The 25,267-nt window shown below is 27.0% G+C and overlaps 3 protein-coding genes across 3 annotated transcripts; all 3 read left to right on the top strand.

Moving 5' to 3' along the window:
- Positions 1–7,683: 7,683 nt before the first annotated feature.
- LOC129314879 (pectinesterase inhibitor 4-like) lies at positions 7,684–8,692 on the top strand. Its single transcript, XM_054958365.1, has one exon. The coding sequence runs from the start codon at positions 7,710–7,712 to the stop codon at positions 8,433–8,435; it is 726 nt and encodes a 241-aa protein (XP_054814340.1). The 5' UTR covers positions 7,684–7,709; the 3' UTR covers positions 8,436–8,692.
- An 8,597-nt stretch (positions 8,693–17,289) lies between these two features.
- LOC129314858 (21 kDa protein-like) lies at positions 17,290–18,136 on the top strand. Its single transcript, XM_054958342.1, has one exon. The coding sequence runs from the start codon at positions 17,293–17,295 to the stop codon at positions 17,950–17,952; it is 660 nt and encodes a 219-aa protein (XP_054814317.1). The 5' UTR covers positions 17,290–17,292; the 3' UTR covers positions 17,953–18,136.
- A 4,972-nt stretch (positions 18,137–23,108) lies between these two features.
- LOC129316854 (21 kDa protein-like) lies at positions 23,109–24,038 on the top strand. The gene has a single exon (XM_054961223.1). The coding sequence runs from the start codon at positions 23,141–23,143 to the stop codon at positions 23,786–23,788; it is 648 nt and encodes a 215-aa protein (XP_054817198.1). The 5' UTR covers positions 23,109–23,140; the 3' UTR covers positions 23,789–24,038.
- The last annotated feature ends 1,229 nt before the right edge of the window (positions 24,039–25,267 follow it).

Here is a 25,267-nt window from a genome sequence, read left to right as displayed (position 1 = left end):
TATGTATTATGTTTCTGGAAACATGATTAAGGGTGCTCTACATTGACTATAGCTAGGGTCCTGACTTTTATTATGTAGTTTGTCTATTATTGAGGAGCTAATTGGAGATGATGCTTGTTCAATACATCCTTAGTAGGAATTGCTTCATGAATAATTTTCCAAATGAAGTAGATGAAGTTTTCATTGAAAGTCCCAAAATCTTCCCTGGCTATGGGCCTATCTTGATTTGCAAAAGCAATTATTGAGTATCGATCCTTAATTGAATAGGAGCCAAAACCCTATATTAGTCAATTAGCTAGACTGGTAAATGAGATATGCGCCCATAAAATGAAATTAGCCTCATCCCTACCACGGAGCTTGGTGATGAGAGGAGCCTTCCATTTAACAGTCACCTAAGGAGTTGGATTAGGAATTATAAGATCTAAAACCTTTGAGATGTTTATGGTATCGGCAAGACCTCTGTTGGAAAGCTTCCACCAAGTCTCATGGGTTATAGAGATAGAATCTCCATTCCCTACCTGCCAAATAAGATACTTTTTTATCAAATTTGAGGCTTTAAGAATACCTTTCCAAAACTAAGAAGCATTGTAAGGTATTTTAAAAAGAAGCCCATCAAAATTGTGAAAATACTTAATTTTGATCATGTTACCCAAAGTGAATGCTCTTCATCTTTAAGCACTCTCCAAATCTACTTATCCAATAAAGCCTGAACAAGTTAGAGGGCTAAGATACTAGTACAAGTTCATGTTAGGAGATTTGTTTTGATATGTGGCATAGAATTTGGCCAAAGTAGTTGATTAAGCGTAAATATATAATGTGACCCTATTTTATGAGAAGTCGGGCTCTTGAGTGGCCAAATTAATTTGAGATGTATGATTGTTGATATAACTATTTAATCAGATGTATATTAGTCCTTTGGATATAGTTGAGACCTTAGAAGTAGCTAATGACGCAAGTTTGGCAATTGGGATGCTCATTTGTTGAGAAATGACATAAAAGTGATCATTTTACATTCAAGGGTTTATTTTTCAAGTGAAATGTCGAATTGAAGTGAAACTTGTGTTATTAAATAGGTTATGGAATGAGTTTCATGTAAGTACTTGAATCACTCCAATCAGACATCATATATAAAAATGCCATGCATTAGAAATTTGACCTGGTGAGCTATTATAACAACATTTGCTGTCATATCTGCCGCAACATATGGCATTACGCTGCAACACATGGCATAAAGTGAGAATTTATTTCTTTGTACCATATGCCGTGGCATATGTGCCATTTTAGACAAAAAGGCCCTTTTTGCCCCAATTTTCTTATGTATTGTGATTTTAGATTCTTCTTCGCTTCCATTGTACATGTAAACCTAATATTCTGAATTTAAACATGTTTTTAAAGGGTTTTTTTTATTTCAAATGGTTTTTTGAAATTTTATAAACTAATTTCACCCTTCTTTAGTTAAGATAAGTTTAGGGGTTTAATGACTCTTAACTACCATTATATATTAGGATAGTGGTGAAATTTTTATCATATCAAAGTGGACATTACATTTATAACCTTAGACAATATATAGGATATGTTCTCTGAACAATCTTCTTTTCTACACATCTCATCAAATAACGTTTTATCCTTATCATCGATCGTTAATTACCATGTAAATTAAGCTCGTCCATTGTCATACATAAACACTAGTTTTAGTGTCCAATTAGATTATAAAATAATTAATCATTACTCCCTTCGTTCAAAAATATAAAGCATTTTTTGAAAAGTTTGATGTTAAAAAATGTAAGGCATTTTTAGTCTTTTGAGATGTAATTATTGTCTTTTTTTTTCAAAAATGCCCCTATTGATAATGAATTTATATTTATTGTAGGGTGTTTAATAGGGGTAAATATGAAAAGATAGAGTTAGTTGAAAAGTAGATAACTATTTTATTGAGATATAAAATTTAGTTAAAAATATCTTACTTTTTTAAAAAAAGAGAGTATTAATCAGTGAACAAATAAAGAAAAACGTAACTCATACACATCAAGTCTAAAAGTCGTACACACTAAGTCATACTATTTGGTACCCAAATAATTAATGTGGTTTGCTAGAGTCAAAATTATATATTTTAAATTATATTTATATTTTATTTCATTTTACTTGCCAAATCAAAATGAGAATTATCTTTTATATTCATTTTATTGATTATAAGTATTCTTTCATTGGAATCAATCATGTTTGAGGTACAGTCGAATACTAAATGTAGGCATCTTTATTAGTGAAGATTCAAACTTTGATTCACCACATTGTGATAGACTAATCCCTTTCACTAAACCCAACTCTATTGATATCTTATGTAGTTTAATTCCCCAATAAATCAGTTAACAATAAAATCTTGGTATTGGAGAGCATAACGGAAAATAACCAGAGTTAATGAATAATTGCTTAAGTATATTGTGCTCATTATATTTTCAATCAAATTACTATTAAAGTGTGTGTGTGTGTGTGTGTGTAATTTTGATATAACGTTCTTATTGGATTATATTTAAGCATTGTCGGATTCAAGGAGATAGTTCTCCTAAATGTGTTTTCCCTTTTGTTGTTATGTGAGGGAAATTGATCTGCCACCAGGTGACAATATTTTCTTTTATTTTGAATTATTGGGTTATCACAATCTCTTTAAATTTAAGTCAAATTCATTTTTATTAAAATTTGAGCTTAGAAGCTTATTAAAACGTTTTGCAAATTTTTTATGGTCTGATACTTTAAAGTTTACTATGGTCTATACACTAGTGAAAAAAACTTAGGTAGACTAGATGCACTACATCATTTGTAGTCTGTCTAATTAAAATATTTCAAGTAATCAATCTTGTGTGACATTTTTTTTAAATTGATTTATTTTATAACAAAATGCATATTTAATTTTTTACCTTTTCTCTCTCTACTATCATTAATATCATAATCAATTCATATTTAATATCATCGATCTAAATATCATGTTTTTATTATATATACTATAAATAACATGGTGCACTTAATCTATTTAAGTATTTCTCATATACTTGTCTACATTTAACAAGATAGTCATTTAAATTAGATTATCTTGTGGAGCGTGGAGACCATATCCTCCCTAACCTTTTATAATTCAATGGAGTCAAATTGCAGTTCACTTCATTCATGAATTACGAACCCTTTTTTTTTTTTTTGGCCAGTAATTACGAAACCGTTGAGTTTTTTCATTTATGCCACTAAAAAGGGGTGCACTAATTTTGTTTTCCTCTCTTACATTAATAAATTATTTTTCAAATAAGTTATACTATTACATCTTAAAATTAGATATTGGTGAAAGAAAGTGCATTATTGAATTATGTATATTTAAAATAAGAAAAATTAAAACTTTATTAAATTTTTAGATAAAATTAATAAATTTAAATTTTTATTAATTATGATGATAATATATTATCTCCGTTTTTATTTATAAGAGAAAAAACTATATCACACAATTTAAAAAATTAATTAATTATATTAATTATGTTTGGAAATAAAAAAAATTGGACTACATTATCCTTCATTAATTGTGTTAATCAAGCCTTCATTAATTATCTCTTATGATTATGTATAAATAAATTTTAAGGGACGAGTTAGGAAGTTTGCAATAAATGCTTTTTTTTTATCAGACAATAAATGCTTATTTAAAAATGTGATTTTGCTTATATAAAAAAATAAGCTAAAAGTGATAGTTTCTTTTATAAATGAAAACAAAAAGAGTATGTTGGAAGTAATTTTAAATAAAATGGAAACTAGTAATATGTATGGAAATAGGGAAAAAATGTAGGGAAAATTAAATAAACTTATTTAAAGTTCCATAAATTTATAAAAAATTCCTAAATCTCATATAACTTAGTTGTAATCACACCCCAATGTCATTGAACTCAATTCATTTTTTATTGACGTTGATTGGTCCGCAAGTGTTGGTGTTAATCAAAAGGAATGAGTTCAAGCGCATTTAATTTTTTTATACAAAAAAAAAATTAATTACAATCAAGTTTCACATTATAAGTATTTTCATAATTTTATGAGATTTAATTATAAATAATTTTTTATGTGGAATCTGAATGTAATTTTATTCAAAAAAAATATTGACAGCAAATATCCAATTGTGATTATGTTGTTGGCCAAAAAAAAAAATTAAGATTATTTCCAATTCCCATGCATATGAGATGGAGCACGTTGTGCGGAACATAACTGTCGGCCCAGCGAAGCAGATTGTGGTGACGTCGCAGACGATAGCTGTTGAAGATAAGCCACGTCATCATCGGCCCCCACGAACAGCGCCTCTCATCCTGCAACGTTTCACGCAAAGAAGTTAGGAGAAGTGGGCTGTCATGTGATTCTGCTTCGCACGTTCCAAGTAATTGACTTCATGAATCTCACGTCCTCTCTATCTGACACGTGGCATTCTCGGAGGCGTTAGCCACGTGCTTCTCCCTGGCCTCTTGCAGTCTTGCGACTGTTTGGATATGCCATGGAATGATAATGCATGATGCAGCTATGAAGCTATAATACAGGAGAATATATCTTAAAATGACAATAAGATAATATATTTCTCATATTAAATTATATAATAATTTAAGATACGATTAGATATATCAATAAAATTTAATAAAAATATTTTACAAATTTAATATTTTTAAAAAATATATAAATTTAAAAATATTAAAAAATAATTTTTATTTAATATAACTTTAAATTTAAATTTACACATTTAATCATTGTATTACAATTATTTCAAATTCTCTCTTCTTTTCAAAGTTAATCTTGAAAAAGCATCATAAATAAAATTTTATTTTTATCAAATTATGTTATATTTTGAGACATAGCAAAATACCTATAAGGTTACTCTCTCTAATATAAAATATAAGTATTTTCTCTCAACTAATATTGATTCAAAATATAAGCAACCTGATATATGTAAAAAAGAAAAATTCATTTTATCTTTGTATTTGTTAACTTAAATTTTTGTGTGAAATAAGGATTAAAGATTTTTTAATGAGTTGGTTTAAATTATTTCTTTCATTACAAAATTTGTAATCATTAAAGCAAGAATTTGTAATTGAAATTTGTTAATTTGTAAATGAAAATCTTATCAAATATATTACCACTTTACCTTTAAAAATTAATTAATTACACTTGCTAAGTTTTATCTTGAGGATTGCAAATTATGGAATTGAGTAGCAAATTTTTAAATCACTTTAATCATTAAAACACTTTTTGGTCCTTCTTTCAGATCTGATCCTTTAAATTCAATTTAAACCTTTAGTTCTTTAATCTCATTCCCCTTTATAAATTCATATACAAAATATATAATATAATTCCATAAACCTTACAAAAAAAATCATAATCGGCAACCTATTTTTATTGGATCCTATGAATACATCAATAGGTTGTGTGTGTGTGTGTATTAAGTTTGCATTATTCATAAATCAGCATTGCTTATATTTTTAGATTCATATTTAAATTAATCATCCTATTAATTGATTATATATACAAGTACATTTACAACGATATAATTTATAAAAGAATTGATGTATTTGTATTGGTTTTACTTTTTTTTCTCTTCAATTATTCATTATTTTTTAAATTTTTTTCCTGATACATTACATGTTAATGAATCCACAATTCCACATATCAACGTCTCTTGTTTACATGGGGGGCCCTTAACTAACTTTGGTATTGGAAGTTATCAAATCAGGAAAAAAAAAATGAAAATCAAACTTCAATAGTCTAAAGAGGTACATATACATATAATAACTTGTTGAGTCTGAATTTTGACCTTTCTGTGCAAACATGAATCATTAATGATCATCATATTGCACGTGTTCCTCAGACTTAATTTCATTACTTTAAAGCTTTCCTTTATTTTTGACCGACATCACTTTAAACCTTTTCAATTAATTGAATATGTATTTATTTTCATTCGAATCTATGATAATATGTATTTATTTCTATTAATTATTTACATTCAGAATATTTATAGCAAAATAAAAATGAGAAAATTTATAGTTCTTTGAGAATCACAACTAAGCATAAGATGATAAGAATATGCAAAATGTATAATTAATTTATGTGAAGAGCTCAGAGCTGGCCAAGAAAAATCAATTTTTTTGGAACAGGAACGTCCTAAAGATTTCCTAGTTAAAATTCTATGAGAAATAATTCATAATTCTTTCTTAAAAATTATGCATATATAGATTACAGATATAGAAAATTGTGAATATATAAATCTATTTAATTTGAGGAAGTATATATACGCTTATACCGTATCAAATTTATGTTATTTTTCTTCTTTATTTTCTGGCCTGTATTTCTATTGTTGAGGTCTCAGTAATCATAAAAAATTATATAGCAGTCAATATATATGTATATATGTGCTTCCCTCTGGGCCACAATACAAGTACATAATTGTTAATTAATTTACATTTCTCAAAAAAATTTGGTTAGAATTTTGATTTAATATAAATTTTTACATCTTTTCAATTGTGCCCTTAAGTATAATAAGTATAACATTTAACTTATTCAAAACACCATCATTAATTACTCAATCAAGTAAGGGTGTAATTGAAAAATATATAACACCTACTTAATTAATGCCTTATATTTTGAATTAAACAATGCTTATAAAAAAATTATTTATATTATAATTTGGAGGGAGTATATTAATATACCTTATAGTAAGGTGAATGATTTTGTAAAGAAGCGAGGTAATTCTTGTAATTTAGGGCTTATGTTTTACACAATTATTTGGATCCTTTCTACTAAGTTATTGTCTCCAATTTTTTCTTTAAAATTTTTGTTATTGAATCAATAATAATAACAAGAGGGGAAAAATATCAGTCTAGTTATATGTTTGGATCCTCTCTACTGCAGGATCACAACGCGATGGCATGGGTCCATTATGACTGTAGTTATACAAATTATTCCATTGTCATTTGCAACCATCAGATTTATCCAATGGTCTAAAAAAATCATAATAAACAAATACATGGAGATAATAACATATATGGATTCATATATAACAACCACTACATGCCAACTATTGTCTAATATATAACTTCCTGGAATATTTGTGATGTCTCCTTAGTTATATGAGCCTTAATAATTTGAGTTGAATAATCGTTTTGCCCCTAAGAACATTAATTATGTCTTTGAAGTTTTCTTACAACCCAATAATTGACAACTTCACTTTATCAATATTTTATATACATGATTCATTGAATAGGGAAAAAAAAGTAATTGAAAAGGGAAAAATTAATTATGTTTCTTATAACCCTATATTTGACTTCTCTTCCTCAATATTATATATATACATGATTCATTGAGTATGAGTAGGAAAGAAAAGAAATTGATTATGTTTCTTATAACTCTATAATTGACAACTTCACTTTCTCAATGTTATATATATGTATATACATGATTCATTGAGCAGGAAAGAAGAGTAATTAAAAAAGGGAAAAAATAATTATGTTTCTTATAATCCTATAATTGACATCTTCACTTTCTCAATATTTTATACATGGTTGATTGAATAGGAAAAAGAAGGAATTAAAAAAAAAAAAAGCAAGAACAAAAACCTACCTGAGGTTCTGTCTATATAAATCTGAGAATTGCAAGTCATTGATACTCATTCAAACAGAAGAAAAAGAAAATTGTTGACTTACTTAGAGAACATGGAAGGCAACACTTTCATCAAACGTCTAACTTCATACACATTTCTCTCATTTCATCTTCTTATTCTCTTCACCCTTCTTTCTCTTGCTTCAGCCTGCAATAATAATTCCACCTTTAATCCTCCTTCCTATTATTCCAACCAAACCAGTGATTATAACTATTCCCAGAACAACACAAATCCTTCATCATCATCAAACCAAATTGTGAGTACTCACAAGAACACCATGAACACATACAAATCCTTTGTTTTCACTTCCTGCAAATCCTCCACATACCCTTCAATCTGCTATCAGTACTTATCCCAATACGCCTCAAAGATCAAAGCTGATCCCTTCATGCTTTGTAATTCCTCTCTGTCTCTCGTTCTAAAACAGGCTAAGAAAACGTCTTCACTGATATCAAAGCTTATGAGGAAGAAAAATATATCAGAGACTAGTGCTACAGCAGTGTTGAATGATTGCCTTGATAACGTGAGAAGTTCAATTGATGAGATAAAGGAGTCTCTGGATGGGATGAACCATTTGGATGGTACTGATAAGGAGTTTCAGATGAGCACGATTAAGACCTACGTGAGTGCTGCCATTACTGATCACGAGACTTGCTCTGATGGGTTAGATGAAGAGAACGTGGATGCTTCTGTGAGGGAAAAAGTCAGAGAGAGTTTGTTGAATGTGCAGAGGATGACCAGTAATGCTTTGTATTTCATCAACAATCTCAATTACTAATTCAAAGTTCAAGCATCAATGGAGGAAAAGTGTGTTTTTCAGATATGAATATAATGAAGTCAAAGTAAGAGACTGATGCGTTTGATGATTTTTTTTTTTTTGGCTACATTCTACATGGCTCCTAAGTGTTTTTGATTTATGCCTCATAACTATCTGCAGGGCTTTTCTTGCGTTGTTTTTGTTTCATAAGGGATTTTCTCTATCTGGTATATAAATTATTTAATTTGTCTTCTGCTGTGTTATTTCTTTTCGTTGGACAATTAGATCGGTTTATGATTTTCAAGTTATATTCATTTTCTGAATTATTGTCTTTATTGCATATATAATTTTAATAATGTTCAAATTATACTTGGCATCCCTTAAATGGAGACTAACAACAACAAAAAAGGTTCTCATCCTATTAAATGGATTTAGCTACATGACTTGCACGAGCCATTGTACCATGTCAAAAACAAATGTGAAAATAACAATCAAGGATCATTGACAAAAATTTATATCAATTAAAGATCACTTGTTGTTAAAAGCTAAATAAAAAGCAAGCCTGAATGGATTGTTGTTAATTTAGAATGAGTTATTGTTAAAATCTAAATAGATACTTATTGATAAAAGACTAATCTAAATCCACAAATATCCATTCGGGCTCTAAAAACACCTGATCCTTGACTAATATAAATTTTTGTTAGTGGTCCTTGATTGCTATTTTCCCAAAACAAATTGTTCGGATAAACTATTAGCAAAGAGATCTCAATGAATGACTTCTTTTTAAGTGTCCTTCTTAATTAATTAGGTCTATATTTACCTCTCACATGGCTAAAGATTATATTTGCTCACTCATCCATACCGATGCCTCTAATGGCTTTATTTGTACATGAATAAACTATCTTAAATAATTTTTTATCATTTTTTCTTGATAAACAGTGGTGGAAGGAGGGGGGACCAATAGGGGCCATAGCCCCCCAATTTTTTAAAATTTTCTTTGTTGTTACATACTTTCAGCCTCCCTAAAATTTATGAAAACTTTGTAGTATATATGTTTTTTAATCTTGACCCCCCTTATTCTTAAATCCTAGCTCCGCCCCTATTGATAGATGGCACACCAACTTAGCTTGTCCTCTTGTATGATTATTACATGTATATTATCTTTTTCTTGATCACCACACATCTATCTCAAAATCTTCATCTCTGTTACCTCATTTTATGCTCATGTTGCTTTTTCAATATTCTCAACATAACATTCACTGCTATGTAGCATCTCTGGCCTTACACCGATCCGATGTATAAAATTCACCCCTACAAAGGGAGCTAATTAAGTTCCTTTAATACCCCCCTCTTTAATATTGTAATGACCCTTTTTTAAATTTTTTTTATGTTTTTGGTTTTTAGAACCTGAAGATTACTAAAAATAAGTACAATCCCAGGTAAGAAATTTAAAAAAATGAGAAAAGAAGAGTAGTAGAGGAAATATTAGAGATAGAAGAGATAAATAAGTCATACATCTAGTAATTAGAAGATAAATTAAGAATACATACATACATACATACATACATACATACATACATACATACATACATATATATATATATATATATATAAAGTTTAGAATATGTCTAACCAAATGGCTTACAATATTTTAGTGTAGACTATCCTTAAACTTATTTAATATAAAGAATTTAAAATGATATCATGAGATATTTGATTGGGAAGAAAAACAAAACAAAAGAGGGAAAAAAAGAATGAATGAAAGATGAAAAGATTTAAAAAAAACAAGGGATTAAAAAATAAAAAAAATACAAGAAGAACAAGAAGAACAAGAAGAAATTGAATAGAGTTGAGGCCTTTAAAACTTGAAAGAAAAAAAAAAGGAGCACAAGCAGAGGCAAGAAGAAAAAAGAAAATGAAAAAAAATCAAGAAAAAAATAAAAGAAAACAGAAGAAAAATAATAGAAGGAATATTAGAGATAAAGAAAGAAGGCCCACATCTAAAAGATAAAAAATAGATTAATTTCAACAATTAGTTGACTTAAAAAAACACAAAAAAGATTTAAAAATGACAAAAGATGACCCAAAAAATATGGATAAGTATCGTATAAAAAAATTAATACTAATTAATTAAGTCTCCTAAATTATAACTAATACCAAGAGACAAATGTTATTCCATGTTATGTAAAAGACCAAATACTATTTTAACCAACTACTTTGACAAGCTATTAGATGATTATCAAATCATCATGGTTAGAATTAACGTCAAAAAATTAATTAAAAATGATATATTCATTTTAATGATATCTTATTAAAACATGAACACTTTTATAATTAATAATCTTTACCGGTGTTATTGCTAGCAATGATAATCTGATAATAGTTGGATAAACTGACTGGTCAAAATGGTATTTTGTTCTTTTATATGGGCAAGAAGCAACATTATTCTCTTAGAATTTATTTGTACTTTAATGAACTTAATGAATATTAATTTTTTATAAGGTCATTTATGTAATTTTTGAGATTTTTTGGTATTTTTTAAGTTAAATAACAGTTAAACTTAACTTATTTAATGGAAAAGAGCAAAAATATACCATTTTCAAATGTTGAGAGGGACTTTGCACCACCAAAAAGTTTAGGATACCAAATATTTTTACCTAAATAATTGAGAGGCAAAAATATCTTTTAACCCATTTAACATTGAACATTCACAATTTGACACTCCAAATTAAAAAAGGCTAAAGTATTTTTTTGATTCTCTAATTTTATATAAGATTTTAATTTAATTCTTTAACTTTATAAAGTATATTTTTATTTTTTAATTATAACATTGTTAGTTTTAAATGATTATTTTTTTTGTGCTATTCATTATTATTTTAAAATAATTAAACTTAATATGTAAACATTTAAAAAATATTTTGTCACTATTTGAAAGTTTTATGTAAAAAAGTTTTATGGTAAAATTAACAGTGTTAGGATTAAATGACTAAAAATATGCTTTATAAAATTAAGGGATCAAAATAAATCTTGTAAAAAGTTAAAGGATTAAAAATATTTTAGCCAATCAAAGAATTTACAACTCATGTTCCAACACTTAATTAACCGCAAAAAATGAAAAAGGAAACGTCATTACGTGCAGTGATTCAATTACTTTCTAAAACTAATCACTCAAGTACGCGCGAACCATTTACAATTTCCATTTCTGTGTTTAACATGAAAGAACCAAAAGTCCTAAATAGAAAATAAACAATAAGTTGGTCTTAAATGAAGTCAATTTATGCAGAAATAACCTAATTAATCTGTATATATTCCATCTGGTTCCTACTACGGGGCACTTTTTAAAAAGTTCTTTGGTCTTTAATATAAGGAACTTGATTGGCATTAATTACTCCTACCATTAAAAAATATAATATATTTTTTGAGGAGTTAATCTTTTGAGGTGTAATCATTATTTTTTTTTTAAAGTGTCTCTATTGATGAATAACTTTATATTTATTGTAAAGTGTTTAATAGGGGCAAATATAAAAAAATAGGATTAGTTTGAAAGTATATAATTAATTTATTGAGGATGAGATTCGGTTAAAAATACCTTTTATTTTTGAACGAAGGGAGTATATTTTTTCAATATTATCCCTATTCAAATTCATTAATTATGAAAGAGAATATAATACAAATTTAAAAAAAATTCATTTAATTAAATAGAGGAAAAAATGGAAGTTTGTTACGTTTTTAAAATGAGGTAGAAGTACTTTATAATAGGGACATTAGGAAATACTCCATCCGTCCCAAATTATAAGATATTTTTACACAAAATTTCATATATCAATAAATCTTATTAAATACACTTAATAACTTTATCTTTTCAAAACAAAAATATAAATTTTTAAAAATATCCATCATTTAATATATTGAAAAGAGAAGAGATGAAAATTAATTATAGAGAGAGAAAAGATAATTGTATTTAATACAACTTCAATCTATTTAAAGTGTTATATATTTTAAAATGAAAAAACTCTTTTAAAATTGTTCTATAATTTGGGAGGAAGGTAGTAATATATATGAAATATGTCAAAGTATTCATGACCTAACAGTACACTTTATTTCTCAACTTCGTATAGTTTATAAGACTCACACTAATCTACTCATATAAATAAGAATACACTAAAAAACATGCAGAAATAAGCATATGAGAGAAAATGTCCCCGCATGAGAAAGAAATGGAATTGACAGTACATGCATGTGCAGTGCCAAGTTCATGAATATATGATACTTTTCGGGAAAGCCAGTTTGAACAAAGTTTGAAGAAAGTTTGGCACCGAGAACTGTGAAGACTGAGGTGTATATATTTTCAAGAACAGCTAGTAATTTGGGTTAACTCCAAAAAAATTTAGAACAGAACTTAGTAAAATTATGGTTTTTTTTTAAATGTTCATGCTTATTTAAGTTGTTTTGAATAAAATCGAATACCTGAATACAAAAAAAATTATTTTAAAAAACATATACAATATATTAAGTATTAATGAATTCTTTAAGTTTTAAGTTATTTTGCACTAAAATTTCATATATTTTAATACATTATTATAAATATTTTTTAAAAAATAAAAATATTTATATTATCATATTTTATTATTTTTAACCTATAAATATCTCAAAATAATATTTAAAATATATTTTAATATTGATTTGTAAATTTTGAGATTCGTATATTTTTTAAAAAAAAATTGAATCTTCTACATTGCTTAAGTATTCCAAAAAATATATTTTATATTTTTTATAAAATAAAAATAATTAATTTTAAATTCAAATATTTAATTAAAATTAATTTAAAAAAATTAATGATTCAGATATTCGAGCCTATTCAAAGAAGTTTAGGCTAGGAATGGCTATTCAAGCCAGCTTGAATAAATCTGGTCTAAATATACTCAACCCATCCAAATTAACAAATTTATTTTCAGGTGTCGCATATATATATAGTTGGTTAGTCTATGTAGGATTTCATGAGTTCCTGATACTGGATAAGCTTCAATAGTGAATTGAAAAGTTCTACTTTAGAAGTAAATGGATTACAGAAAGAACTAAAGAAACGTATTGAATACACAAAATGTTTGGTTAAGATGTGTAATGTCAGGAAAAAGAGAGAGAGGGGACGTTAAAGAAGTTTGGCACCAATGTGAAGATTTGACCATATAATTTCACTGCGGCCGGTTCAAAGCCGCCAACAATTCAAGCGCTAACATGGGGGTTAGCAGTATTTGACCACACACATAAAAAAAAATTGGGATTTTTTATTTGTTGGTAGTTCTTTTTTTGTTTTTTTCCTTTTGCTTCGGTACTCGCCTTTAATCCAAACTAATTTGGCATGCAGCTTGTGCTGCTTCACTTTGATAGGCATACCTCCCCCCAAAATTTAATTATTGTTATGTATTTAAGATTTGAACTCGAGACTTCTGATTAAATTAAATCAGCTCTCTAGTCAATTGGTATATATAGAATTGAATAGTTACACTTTGTTTAACATATTTATTTAATATTTTTTGTGAAAAAATAAATCTAGGAAGAATATCAATGAAGTATCCTTGAAAAAAAAAATTAATTTCCAACAAGGACATTAGACTAATTAGATACTTGTTAAAATAATAACTTCAATTATTAATTTGTTAATATTAACTTATTAGAAATCCTTATCAATATTAAATTCTTTCAAGGTTTTTAGTTGATATTGTCCCACAAATAATCTAACTAGACATTTCGGGTTTATAAAAAGAAAATTCTAAAAGTGATTCAAACAATTATTAAGTTTGGCACAAATACAAGAATTTGGAGATGGGAGGGGTGCCTACAAATGTGAAGTATGGCATAAAGTGATACTAGTGCAACACGTTTGTATTTTAGACTCATAATTACATGAGAGGGTTTGTTTGGGTTCATGTATCTAGTTCAACATAGGAATAGATGACGAGTCAATTGACATGTTGAAATTAATCTAGTTTATTTCTTTTCTGATAAATTATCAATAGTGAATTACATGCGGGTGAATATATATGGACTAATTAATTTAATGGTAAATATAAAGGCTGAGTCTAGCTAGTAAAAGTGATTAGTCTCACATAATGTAATGAATTAAGGTTCAAATCTCACTTTAAAGGGGTGCCACATTTAGTGTCCTACCTTGTTTCAAAAAGAATTTTTTCATGAGAGAAAAATATCTGTGATTGATAATATATACATAAACATATATACTTTTTCAATTTTTATCTTTAATATAAGATAAATGAAATGTTATTTATTATCATTTTTCAATGTTAACCTTATTGTAAATTTAATTTTATGACTAAAATTGAAAAAAAAATCATTTTAAGATATTTAATGAGTTAACTTGGCACAAAGATTAATGAATTAACTATCATTTTTTAATTTTGATGAAATAGTTGAAAGCATTTTATAATAAAGATAATATAAATTGTATATACATTTATATATTTTTTTCAGGGATCAATATAGTGAATTCTTCATCATTTAATGTGTGACAAAAACTACATATTTTTTAAGGTGAGTTGTGATCGTAATTTTTTTAAAAAAAATCTTATTATAATTCGAAAAGACTGAAAAAAATACAATCATTAACTAGATTTCGGCTGGGTACATGATCTCGTACTTGATTCGTTTGAATTGATTTTCGTGCTAGAAAATTATTAATATATTACTAGTTGTCCTTAGTCCAGGCTAAAAGACACGAACTCATTAATTGATCACAATCCAAGCCTACTATTACAATAAGTTTTTGCAGAAATATAATTTGTTGATCCTAATACTCGTAACGTGTTTTGATGTAAATTTTTATGCTTTTTATTCTGCTGTTTCAAATTCATAAATTTCATTTGTCTATAATGTGAGTTTTTATATTTTTAAATATGACCATAAAAATTTAATAGTGATCAACATGTATATAAATTTTATTACCTTTTACACTGATTGATCAAAATTATAAATAAGTTGTACAAAAATGAGTAGAAAAAAAAATAAGACATTACACACAGCTTATAATTTTATCAACTCACTAACTTATAAAGGACTAAACACCAAAATATGTTGGAAGTATAGAAACTATCAGCTATATTTTTCCTTGACTTTTTAAATATTTCATCATTCCTTAATTATGAGATTCAACTTATCTAAATGCAAATATTTTTTAAAAAAAAAAGAACTATTTAGTTGATGTGTAAAAAATTATTTTTCTTTTACTGTTTTGCCCTCTTATCGAATATCATCATTTTAAATTTTTCAATTTCAATTAAATCTCCTCAGTTATACAAGGTATTTAGAGAAAAAAATTGATTACTCTTAAAATTAAGGAAGAATTACATCTAAGTGCCACACAAAAAATTAATTATTACAAGGTTTATTGACAATTGAATTAAGAAAATTGACAACACAATCAGTTGTTAATTTTTTTAATTTAATTATCAATGAATTTTATAATAATTAATTTTTTTATGTAGGACTTCAATACAATTCTCCTTAAAATTAACTTTATTATGGAACTTATAAGTCATGTGACAACTCTAACATTTGGATCTTATAATTAGGTAGACGGTTAAGAGAGTATTATATGTTTGTTCTGATCTTATTTATAAATCGCTTCTAGCATTTATATTGGATTAAAGAAAATCTTAAATCTCATGAATTCTATTTAAAAATTTAATAAGTTTTTAAATTTACTTTTATTAAATATATATAACTTAATAATAAAATATTATAACATATAATAACATTTGTAACATTTAACAAAGGCAAAAAAAGTAAAGACAAATACAATAATTTTTAAAGTTTTTATAAATGAGACTAGAATAAATATTCCATTCTTACCGATAAATAGTATCGAAGGAGTATTATTCTAACACATGCGTGAAATGTGAATTTGGAAAGTCAGTGCCAACCCATTGCTTTCACGGAAATCTAAATGTCAAAATAATTAATGATCACGGCATGTGGATTTTATTTTATTTTATGTGCATTTAGACATGTCTGACAAGGAATCTCCATGTGCCATCTCCATTTTATATGGAATTAACCAGCATTCATCCTGAAATATGATAATTAACAATTAATGCATCATTGATTTTCCAGAAAATTGATTTTTTTATGGTTGCTCTAATGATAAATTCATTCAATTTTTCATTTGGTGCATTCCCATTTGAAAAATTAAAATTAATTTCTTATAATAATTCAAATCCTAGCTATAATTATATACTCCCTCTAATATTTAATATAAGACAAGCTTATTCAGTGTCAAGCTTATTAAAAAATCATAGTTATATCTTTAATATCATTAAATAAAGTATGTAACTTTCCAATTTTTTCTTTCTTTGCAATTAATAGCAATAATAAATTGTTATCCATAAATTCAAACCATAATAAATAAAGAAAAGCGTAAAATTAGAAAATAAAATTAATTACTCTAGCTTTGCCTTATATTAAGCATACCAAAATTTTTTTTAAAATTTCTCCTTATATTAAAGACTGGAGGGAGTATTATCTTGAGATTCTAAATATATATTATTTATTACTTCAATAAATGAGATTATATATATAAATATATATAATCAACTAATCAAGTGAGATTATATGCATGGCTACACGGTGATAAAAAATATTGATAGGGACTATAATAAAAATTATTCAAACTCTGAGCATTTAATTATATATAAGATTAAATTAAAATTTTGAGTAAAATAATAAGAATAGAAAGTAAAATTAATTTCTCCTTTATTTTCCCTGTTTTCTTCTTCTTCTCCTCCTTCTGTACTCGCATGTGCACAATTTGCCTATAAAAGGGCCAAATTCATTCCTTTCAAAGGGGGAAAAAAACATAGAAAGGATGACCAAACAATCAATGGCTTCATCAAGATCTTGTTCTCATCACAACGCTTTCTTCTCAATCCTTCTTTCCTTTTCGTTAATAATCTCAGCCTCCCACATAGCCATTGCTTCTTCTTCTTCATCTTCTTCAAGCTCCACCAATACCCTAGAAACCTACAAAGCTTTCATTAAAGATTACTGTAACTCCACCACATACCCTAAAAATTGCTACAAGTATCTCTCTCCCTATGCCTCTATCATCAAAACAAGCCCTCTAGTTCTCACCAAATCCTCTATTTATCTTGCTCTCAAACAAACCAGCAAGTCCTTTTCTGCTCTCAAATTGCTCTCCAAGGTCAAGGGTCTAACTCGCAATGAAACCCTAGTCATCAAGGACTGTGTCGAGAACATCTACGATTCACTCGATGAAGTCAAGCAATCGGCCATCGCCGTCAAGGGCTTGACCGGCGGTAGCACCTCCGATGAGGCATTCCAATGGAGTAACATAAAGACGTGGATGAGTGCTGCCATTACAAGTTATACGACTTGCACTGATGAGTTTGATGAGATGAAGATAAGTGATTCGTTGCAGAAGAAGATCACAAGTGGTGTCTCAAAAGCTCAAAATATGGTTAGCAATGCTCTCTCGGTCGTCAACAAGTTCACTGATTTCTTATAAGGCAATCAGATTTGGATCCTCTCAGAGCTCACAGATCAAATTGAATAGGGAAATTACAACTGTTGGTCCTATATTTTTTTAGTGTGTTTTGATATTAGTTTTTATACTTTTTTTTATTTGCTTCAAGATCCCTAAGTTTCATCTGTATGTAACATTAGTTCAATATTTTTAAATATGACCATAACTTAACGATTATTAACATGTACATAAAACTATATGTTACTTTCTTATATTGAATTTTTAAATTATGATAGTAAGTTTACCTACTCAATATAATAAAATTAACAAAATTATGTATATATACATCAGTAAATTTAACTCTGTCAGTTAAATCCCAACAATTTAAAAAAAAAATGAGTTGCAAATATCAATTTAAAAAGTTACAAAACAAGAATCTCAATGTAAAATGCGAGTCACATTTAAAATTTAAATACTTTATTTATAATTAAAATTTATGAATTTGCAGTTAATTAAATCAATATTTGTTTTTTTTTTTAACAAAATTGTCAATCGAGGCCTAACTGTCGTTCTAATCATTCTCCGAGATGTACTTGTGAACCTTATTCTATACCATAGTTCCCTTGATTTTTTTTATCAATTTTTATAATTCAGAAATCTGTAATTAAGTCCGTATAATAAATAGTATTATTCAAAATCTGTGAACTTTTATAGAAGTAGCTAGTTACTAAAGAAATAAGAAATAAAAATAATAAAATAATACATTAACTCATAGGGATTAACTTGCAAAATATTTATAACATAAGGAAGAAATTAAAATTTTAGATAAATGATGAGAATAAAATATTATAATTCTCCTAAAATTATTTTCTGTCCATGATTACGTCTGAAATAATGATTCAAATCTGAGAAATAGTGACAAATTAAGTCTTGCCCTTCCTGCAACATTTCACTGCAAAAATATGTATACATATAAGCAGTGGCAGAGCCATATGTAATTGAAGCCCACTTGGAAAAAATGATATGTTTGGAAGTATAGATTTTTATATGTTATAATTTACACATTTTATTTATTATACTTTACACCCCCTTATTTTTATATTTTAAACTTTAAACTCATTTCAATCTTACTTTTTTAGCCCAGATCTATTCAAATTTTTAACTTAGCCTCATGAATATTAGCCTACAATTTTATTATATCTAAATACCAATATTATTTATTAATTGTTTAAAAAATAAAAAAAATTATATGACTAAATAGACTCGTTTCTCATCCTGAATACTACTCAGGAACTAGTTAAAAAAAGGCAATAATAAATAATAAAGATTCAAAACTCAAAAGCAAATTAGGTGAATGTTTTTCGTTAGCTCACTGTACTTACAAATCTACAATTGAAAGCTAGATAGAGAAAGAAAGAAAAAAAGAAAAAAAAATTGATTTGAAAGAAATAAAAATATTTTCCTTTTACTAAGAATCCTAGTTCCGTTATTATCCCTCCATGACTCAGGATCCTGACTCTATCATTGCATATAAGCATGTGATTGATGTTTATCCTTAGTTATGCGCATGTGCCTGATGCTATATATACGCAGATAATTAAGGTTTATGTATCATTCTCGCTATACAAAAGCTGCAGTTCATAATGGTATTGGAGGCCCAAAAACTTATTATATACATTATCCAAAACGTAATATAAAACAACTTTTAAAAATTATATTTGGTCAAAAATATAGGATACTAAGTATTTTTTATGATTATTTTTTTTAACTTTATACACCTCTATTTCATTTATTACTCTTTGTAAAAAAATGTATTTACATTTGAAGGCACTTATATAAAATATTTAATGAGAATATACTTAAAAAAATGTAAAATTTTTTACTCCTTTTAAACTACAATATAGGTCATTAGCTACTTTGAGGTTATAAAAAAAAAAACAGCTTGATGAAATCACGCGGCTTGTTTGATTTTGTTTTTTTTTTTTAGAACAATTCTATAAAAAAAAATTTTAGCATGAGTTTTGAAAAAAAAATGAAAAAAAAATATTAGAATCACTATTATGAAAAAACGCATTCAAAGTGGTGAAATAAAGAGGGAAATAATTATTTATTTTATTAACATAATTTTAATAAATGAAAACATCATATTTTCTGTCTCTTTTCTATTTTTGCAACAAAAAGTGACAAAACATGAAAAAGATGTTCTGGTTTCTTAGTTTTTCAAATCAATTTTTAACTGTTTAATTTTTCAAAACAGATAAAAAATACATTTTAATTTATAGAATTTTTTATGTTTTTAAATAAAAAAACTGTTTTGAAAACAGCTTATCAAACAGGCCTTTAATATCTTTAAAAAAATTACATATTTTTATTATACTCTCATTATATGTCCTTTATAAGTGCTTTAATAATGATAATTAAAATTTCAATACATCATTTTTTAGAGTAATAAATGAAGTAGAAATATAGTTAAAAAATAATAATAAAAACTACCTATTATCCTTTATTTTAGACCAACCAAAGTTTCATTAAGGTCCCAACTTTTTCTTTTTAAGAACCGTGAAATAATTATAAATGCTCTGTATTTGATTTTTGAACATGAAAGGCTCAAATTCTAGCATTAGTGCCAGATTTGGTGGATGAGCAGTATACTTATTATTAATTTATTAAATGTATAAAAAATGAACACGCATATTGGAATTGTCACTTTCAACTTTGAAAGTGCCGCTTTTGCTTAAATAAAAAAAAGCAGAAAAAATTATTCATCTAGTATTTGCATTTTAATTTAGTTGTAACTTAATCTTTAAATTTTGACTCGTTATAACTCAATTTTTAAAGTTTTGACTCAATTTTAAATCAATCCATGAACTTTGCTTCTTGCAATTTAGTTCTTAAAGTTTCAACCTTTTAAATATTGATCCCTAAATTTTAAAAAATAAAATTATTAAGATTAAAAATATTTTAAAATTTATTATTAATATTTTAAATTATTAAATCCTTTTAATCTTTAAAATATTTTTAATCTTTATAATTTTATTTTTTAAAATATAAGGACCCAATATTTAAGAAGTTGAAACTTCAGGGACTAAATTGCAAGAAGCAAAGTTCAGAAATTAATTTAAACCGAGTCAAAACTTTAGAGATTGAGTTAGAATAAGTCAAAGTTAAGAGACTGAATTACAACTAGGTAAAATTATAAGGATTAAATGATTAATTTTTTTTAAAAAAATTCAAAGTGCCACCTTAATTTCATTGTTAGTTTTTGGGGCTTGCCAAAATCGTCGGTTTTTTTAACAAACATACAAATGAGTCATTTTTTAAAAAAAAAAATACAATCAGTCAAATTTTATGTCCCTAGTTTTTGCGTCCTTTCTAAAACCGTGGTAAACAAGCTAAAATAATAACTAATGTAAAAAGGGTTTTTTTTTTTTTAACTAGGGACGATAAAACTAGTTGTAGCTATAGTGAAAAAGAGTTAACCCATACATTGGAAGGCCACTTTTAATTAATTAATAATATTTGAATCTAATCTAATATATAGTATGAAGAATGACACTTGCTTCCAAAACTTTAAATTAATGGCATTTAGGTCTCTGGCAAAAAAAAATTTAAAAAATAACTTGAAAATATTGATTTAAACAAGTGCACATTCGAAAGTTTTAATTGCAAATATGATATCTAAATTTCAAATGTAACTATCAAATAATATTTAAAATTCTTATTTGTAACTATTTGAATCAATATTTATAACTTATTTTAAAGAAAATTGTCATAGGTCTAACAATTGTCATTAATTTAATATTTTAAGATGTAACATCTCATTTATTTTAAATATCCAACATCAATAAATAATAACCTCTATCAATGAAAATTAGAATTAGTCTCTCACAATGTGATAAATTAATATTTGAATTTTCTTTGTACAATAAATACATTTAATGTTTGATCTTGCCTTAAACAAAGTTGTCTCTAATTCAAAAACACGTCTCATTAGTATAATATGGGATGAGGATTTACTAAATAATAAGAATTTTTACTTTCCCGACCTACTCTCTCTTCCCCTTGGGGTTTTGACATCAATCATACTTTTTCTCTCTCTGTACATATGAAATGGAAAAGAGAAGCTTCCCGTCTTCAAACATCACAGATCAGAAATAGTAGAAATTTTAAATTATAAAGTGCTTGAAATTATTTCGGAGTTCACATTAGCTGTGGAAGGATGATAATCAAATTCCAATAATCATAACTTGCAAATTAAGTTATTATATTGTGTTGAGGGGGTTGACAAATGGCCAGACATAATGTAGTTTATTATATTTTTGTTGTTAAATATGTCAATTAAAATTAAAATACAATAATTATACAAATCTCTAATAATATAATTTGAAGATGTATAATTTAATTAAGGAATCCTCAAACTGCTAACTAATAATAATATGAGAAACCGCATGTTTTTCAGGTTAAAGTCTTTGTTATTTAAAATAAATATTTTAAAAGAAATTGAAGACAAAGATGTTTGTGTTTTCTGGCCTAATTGAAAGCCAGTTATATTTGCAATCATAAAAAAATAATAAACTAATCTTAATTATTAGGTCAATGATCAATAAGTACCAAATAGTCCTTGAAGGAAAATCTAATCACGGCGGCTAAGTAGTTGAAGATGATGTGGCAAAAAAAAAAAAAAAACAGTCTTTAGCATTATTTGAAATTCGAGTTCGGATTTGTCTAAAGCGCAATTTGGGAAGCTGAAAGAAAAGGGAAAATCTATGGGAAAAAGTTTATATATAATAATAATAATACTCAATAATGTTATATATTTTGAATATTTTAAAAACCTAGTTATATAAATTTGAAATTTTATATTTAAATTAATAAAATTGACAAAAAAATTAGTTTATTTCTTACTAGATCAAATTTTGAAAAGATAATAGACATCATCTTCACATTCTAAATCTACGTGATTCATTATAGTCAATTAAGATCTCTTATATAGATGGTATAATATTGACGAGATTGTTCAAACGTTGACGATTCATTCTAAATTTTTTAAACAAAAAGAATTAAATTAAAAATTGAGCAAATTTTTATTTTCCCATTCTATTTTCTTCTCTCGTTTTTTTTTTATTTCACTTGCTTCAATTTTCAAACACCCAAGTGCACAATTTGCCTATATAAAGGACCTTTTCTTCACGCCAATCAAAGCAAAAATAAAGAAACAAACAAAACAGTCATGGCTTCATATCATCACATCAGTTTCTTTCCAATCCTTCTTTCTTTTTCTTTAATCGTCTCAACCTTCAACATAGCCATCGCTGCTTCATCTTCGTCATCAGCATCATCTTCTCCATCCACCTCCGCTAAAACCCTAAACACCTACACAACTTTCATTAAAGATTACTGTAACTCCACCACATACCCTAAAAATTGTTATAAGTTTCTCTCTCCTTATGCCTCTGTGATCAAAACAAGCCCTCTAATTCTCACCAGAGCTTCTATTTATCTTGCCCTGAAACAAACCAGCAGGTCATCGTATGATCTCAGATCGCTGTCTTTGTTCAAGAATCTCACTCACAATGAAACCGTAGTGATCAAGGACTGTCTCGAGAACGTTTATAGTTCCCTTGATAGGGTCAAGCAATCTGCCGTCTCCGTCAAGAGCCTGAAAGGCGGCAACAGCTCCGACGATGAGGCTTTCGAGTGGAGTAACATAAAGACGTGGATGAGTGCCGCCATTACTGGTTATACGACCTGCACTGATGAATTTGCAGAGAAGAAGTTAAGTGATTCATATCAGAAGATGATCTCAAGCAGAGTCATGAAAGCTCATGACTTGGCTAGCAATGCTCTCTCTGTCGTCAATAAGTTCACCAACTATTGAACTTGAATCCTGATCTTGTGATACAGCTGATTACAGGACTGAAAAGCTAATGGGAAAGTATCCTTGTGATGTTTATTTATTATTTTTGATCATATAACTTGTGATCATTGTGGCTTCATTGAGTTTTATTTTGGTCTTCATAAATTATGAATTTGAAATTAAGTACTTATATGTAGTTTTTCTTCAAGTTAAAACTTTGTCAATATCATCACACAAAAAAAAAGCTCTCTCAATATCTTGCTTGGTGGAATTTGGATTGATGGTTCAGATTTGGATTTTAGATTTAAAATTTCACCTTTAAAATTCATATATTTAAAGGCATTTGTTTGGATAGCATAAAAAATTTAAAAGAAAAAATAGATGAATTGAGATTTGAAACAAAAATAAAAAAATTGAGAGAAGAGGCGAGAGACCAGAGTGAGAACATCAAGAGAAGAGGCAAAAGTGATAGAGACACCAAAAAATGAAAACATGAACAAAATGATTGTTAGAGTGACTAAAATTTTAAATAAATAGAGTACATAGGGAATTTAAAATTGTAAAGAAATTATAATAAATCCAAACACTACATTAATTTCTTTTATTAAAGTATCCTGTTAAATTTTATTGATGTGAGTTATGTTTTACCTAAATATAATATTAATTTACAGGGACTAATTACAAGATATACAAAATATAAGGGGGGAATGTAAAACTGATTGAAATTATAAGAATAAAAAATTATAACTTTCCTAAAATTATTTTCTGTCCAGATTACGTTTTAAATGATTTAAATTAAAAAAAGGAAAATCAGATCCCCATACCCTTGAATTCCTTCAATATTCGGATGGATCTCTATACACGTGCTTTGCTGCTCCATATACGCAGATAATTAAGCTTTATGTATCATTCTTACTGTACATATATAAGCCAGAGTCCATGATATATGGTATTGGAGACCCCAAAGTTTAATTTAAATATTAAATATGAAAGTGCTGAAATTCCAGCAATTTATTATATATTAAAATTCTAGCTTAGTGGCAAGGCGAGTGCAGATTTGGTGGATGAGCATTATACTCATTATTCTTAATTATATTAAATTGGAGCATGTTGAAAATATAAACCAGTAGTGGTGGGGTTGGTTAGTATAAGGTGAAGGGTTTGGAATTTTACCAGTAGCAAAAAACAAACATATTGGGACTATTTTAAATTGTGGAAAGAAAAAAATCATATTGCAAATTTGGAGATCTGTTTTAAATTAAGTTTGACTATTTTGGCCAAAAAATTATTAAGTAAGTTGACAATAAATACACACTCAAATTTTACTCATTAATTAGTACTAGATACGAGAGAGCTGTATAAAACAATCTACATGATGATCGTGGGATGGGATTTGCATCAATGTTGACAAATTCACTTACTTAATAAAATGTCTCAAATATAGTTATTATATTTCATCAACACTTGAATATCATTAAAATACATTTTCTTGTAAAATTT

This window comes from Prosopis cineraria, unplaced genomic scaffold (assembly GCF_029017545.1).
Source record: "Prosopis cineraria cultivar Desert tree isolate PC_DT_omini unplaced genomic scaffold, ASM2901754v1 PC7, whole genome shotgun sequence".
NCBI lineage: Eukaryota > Viridiplantae > Streptophyta > Magnoliopsida > Fabales > Fabaceae > Prosopis > Prosopis cineraria.
The sequence above is the reverse complement of the archived record's forward strand: the minus strand, read 5'-3'. Positions and strand labels throughout refer to the sequence as shown.